We start from the raw sequence: 3,303 nt of genomic DNA, 5'->3' as shown, positions 1-3,303 counted from the left end.
CAATTTGATAGCGTTAGAACAACAAAATTTGGAATCAGTTCACAAAAAATAAGATGAAAACCGTCAACGTTAATAACCTACGGTCGTTAATAGCAGCGAGTTAGAAGACAGAGTCATCTCCATCCACTTGAGCGTTGTTCGCTCGTTGTGATTGGCGTGGCATTCGCCAAAAAGTAGATATGTTATAATCATATTCTTGTTATAATTATCTTTGGCCATCTCCATCACTGAATCTAAGTTACATGAGTTTTGAGTTTTGTATTCCGTAAGTTTTGACTTTGAATTTTGTATTTTTAGAATTTAGAACTCAAATAATCAATTACAATTTCTTATAAACAGGAGTCTTCTGTTATAAACATTCATTTGTGATTCATTAAACAGAAATTGAATGAAATTAAAGTTCTCTCTCTCTCTCTCTCTCTCTCTCTCTCTCTCTCTATCTATATATATATATATATATATCATATATACACATATTTTCTCTTTGAATATTACAATATCTTTCAGTTACAATATATATGTTATAATTAATAATAAAATAATTTTAATTTTACTTCCCAAGTCTTTAACTTATAAAATAAGATACAGTAATATTTATAAAGATATAAACGTTAAAATATCATATTTAAGGCTTTTATATAAAATATTTAAGGTTATTTTAACTTTTATAATAAGAAACTTAACACTCATATTTAAACATTAAAAAAAATTAATGAACATATCCTTCCAACGCATTCAGAACGCCACCAAAATTTTTCAAGAAGAATTGCTTGTTGTTAATAGTAACTCTCGCTTTCATTCAGGGTAAAATGAGTAAATGATCGAGTCAAAGAAATCTCTGTGCTCATTTAAACTTCATATTTCATGCCTGGTCAAGTTTCTTCTTTCTACAAGACTTCGAATATTTATTTAAATATTTTTATCAATGAAAGTACCAAAATATCCCTTAATTAAATCTTTATTGACAAATCTGAACTACGTTTCATGGACCACTACTAGACTCACATTCTAATATCAAAAACGATAAAACCACATATAATTTTATATAAATTAATGTGACATAAAAATTATAACAAATTAACCAAAAAAAAAAAAGAAAAAAGAAACCCAATTCAATTCTGCATTTTGGTTATTCTTTTACTGGATCTACACATCCCAGTGGATATACTGCCTATTAAAAAAATTGAAATAGAAAAATGTCTAACAAGAAAACAAAATTGGAATATGCATATTTTCATGTTAAATGTATACAAGAAGCAAAATTCTATCTCCACATTTCTATTCAGCTTGATTTAAGCAAGCATCAAAGTCTAATAAAAAAAAAAGAAATTATTATAAAAAAAAAAGAGAAACAAAAACTTTTAAATTCTCCATGATTGGTTAGACAACAGTGGCAATACCATTGTATCTAGGTCTTGTTCTTTCAGGTGAAAGCCCCTCTTCCAGGGCTTTTCTCTTGTTATTATTTGATTGTTGCTGCTGCTGCTGCTGCTGTTGCTGTTGCTGTTGCTGTTGTTGTTGTTGTTGCTGCTGTTGCTGCGATTGTTGCGACTCTTGTAGTTGTTGCTGTGGTGGTGATGGTGATTGGAAATCAGATTCATCTGATTCTTCTTCTTGTTGTTGCTGTTGCGATTGTTGTTTAATTTGATCTTTAATTTTGGTTTTCATCAAATGAGGTTTCAGTTTATTCAAATCCGACAATCGGACTGGCTTCAAAAAGAATTCTTCTGCACCCTCTTCTAGACATCTGTTATTTTACAAATTATGTATATAATCAATAATCAATCTCATACATCAATTTGCATATTGAAAACCAAAACACAGACACAAAAACTTGGGTTCAATTTTTGTGTATTTTTACCTGCTGATTCTTGAAGGAACATTCTCAGATGACATTATCACCACTGGTATGTCCCTTAGAGATGAAGATTCCTGGAAAATCAAAATTAAAAAAAAAACAATAAATCTCTCAGATCTGGTAAATTCACCGTAGAACAAAACTTTTCAAGAAATTACGGGTGTCTACATCAGGGAAAAAAAATACAAATCTGAATAGGGCCCACGTGAAATCAAGCAAAATCTTTGAATATCTTTAACAAGATTTGGTTGAAAGACAAAATGATGTCAAAATATTTCCAACTAATATAGTAATTTGGAATAATATATTAAAAATAAAAAAGTACAAATCGGGAAAATAAAATATAAAAAAAAGAGAATAAATTCGCGATAAGGTATTGTAAGTGCCTGATGACTTTGCCACAATTGGAATTCAGCTTTACATCACTCATAGTTTGTAAAATGTAAAATCAAGAAATTAAATTTAAATTAAAAATGAAAAAAATAATTAAAGCACACCTTGATTTTCTTGAGCAAATCATAGCCAGTCATTCCCGGCATACAGTAGTCTGTGATCACAAGATTTACTCCCACCTCCTGATGCATGTTTGGATAAACAGAGTGGCTGCTTTGGCCATCATCTTCATGTAATCCCAGAAATTCTAGAGCTTTACTACCAGAATCAACTGTAGTAACTGCCCATGTAACCAAAGAGGGAAAAAAATATTATATACATATATAAATGCCCAATAAGTGAATAAATACTATGATTTGAAATTTACATTTTATGAAAATGAAAAGTACAAGGAAAATAATAAATAATAAGTACCTTGATATGAAGAGGTCTTGAGGAGTCTCTCAATAAGCTTCCTGTCGATAATGCTATCATCAACTGCTAAAACATGAAACTGCGACTCTGCTACAGCTGCTGCCGCCATGCCCATTTGATGAATAAGAATTAATCAATGTATTTGGGTTTTGTGTTTGTTTGAGAAATGAAGAGGTGGTTGCTAGTTTTGTAATGGAAAAAAAAAAGAAGGAAGAGCAAAAATCCGACCAGATTTGATCCCAAATCTTGCAAATTTTCTTAGTTGATTGGGCTTTGAATTACAGAGCAAGCAATGCTGAATATAATATATATATATATATTTAATTACAGTACAAATAGAAAGAAGAAGAATAAAATAAGAAAATCAAATCCGTATGGGGATTTTGAGGAGAGAAGAATGGGAGGGGGTGGGTTTGATTTATATTGCAAGGAACGGTTGTTGAAAAATGTTTTATTTATTCATTTTTATTTTTTTTTGGGATGAAAGCAAAAGGTTGTTTGTGGGGGACCCGGACCCAACAAAATCTTTTCAAAAGATACAGCTGAGGTAAGCATATTACAAATGGAGCCTTTTTTATTTATTTATTTTCATTTCTTGTGTGTGAATTGTGAAATCATGTGTGGTGCCACCAGACAGA

At 30.5% G+C, this 3,303-nt stretch overlaps 1 protein-coding gene across 1 annotated transcript; it reads right to left on the bottom strand.

The window, feature by feature from the left end:
• Nucleotides 1–1,208: 1,208 nt before the first annotated feature.
• Nucleotides 1,209–3,041, bottom strand: LOC18046752 (two-component response regulator ORR10). The gene is made up of 4 exons (XM_006441993.2): nucleotides 2,666–3,041; nucleotides 2,356–2,531; nucleotides 1,862–1,932; nucleotides 1,209–1,747 (listed from the first exon to the last, which is right to left on the bottom strand). The coding sequence occupies exons 1-4, from the start codon at nucleotides 2,778–2,780 to the stop codon at nucleotides 1,381–1,383; spliced, it is 729 nt and encodes a 242-aa protein (XP_006442056.1). The 5' UTR covers nucleotides 2,781–3,041; the 3' UTR covers nucleotides 1,209–1,380.
• Nucleotides 3,042–3,303: the final 262 nt, after the last annotated feature.

This window comes from Citrus clementina, unplaced genomic scaffold, assembly GCF_000493195.1.
Source record: "Citrus clementina cultivar Clemenules unplaced genomic scaffold, Citrus_clementina_v1.0 scaffold_3, whole genome shotgun sequence".
Taxonomy (NCBI): Eukaryota; Viridiplantae; Streptophyta; class Magnoliopsida; order Sapindales; family Rutaceae; genus Citrus; species Citrus x clementina.
Note: the sequence above shows the minus strand (reverse complement) of the source record. Positions and strands in the feature narration are given on the sequence as shown.

Excerpts from the sequence above, each read along its gene's own strand:
- LOC18046752 (XM_006441993.2), bottom strand. The coding sequence starts at position 2,780 with ATGGGCATGGCGGCAGCAGCTGTAGCAGAGTCGCAGTTTCATGTTTTA. Across the intron at positions 2,532-2,665 it reads CAAGACCTCTTCATATCAAG|TTACTACAGTTGATTCTGGT; the intron begins GTACTTATTATT and ends TTACATGGGCAG. Across the intron at positions 1,933-2,355 it reads ATTTGCTCAAGAAAATCAAG|GAATCTTCATCTCTAAGGGA; the intron begins GTGTGCTTTAAT and ends TTGATTTTCCAG.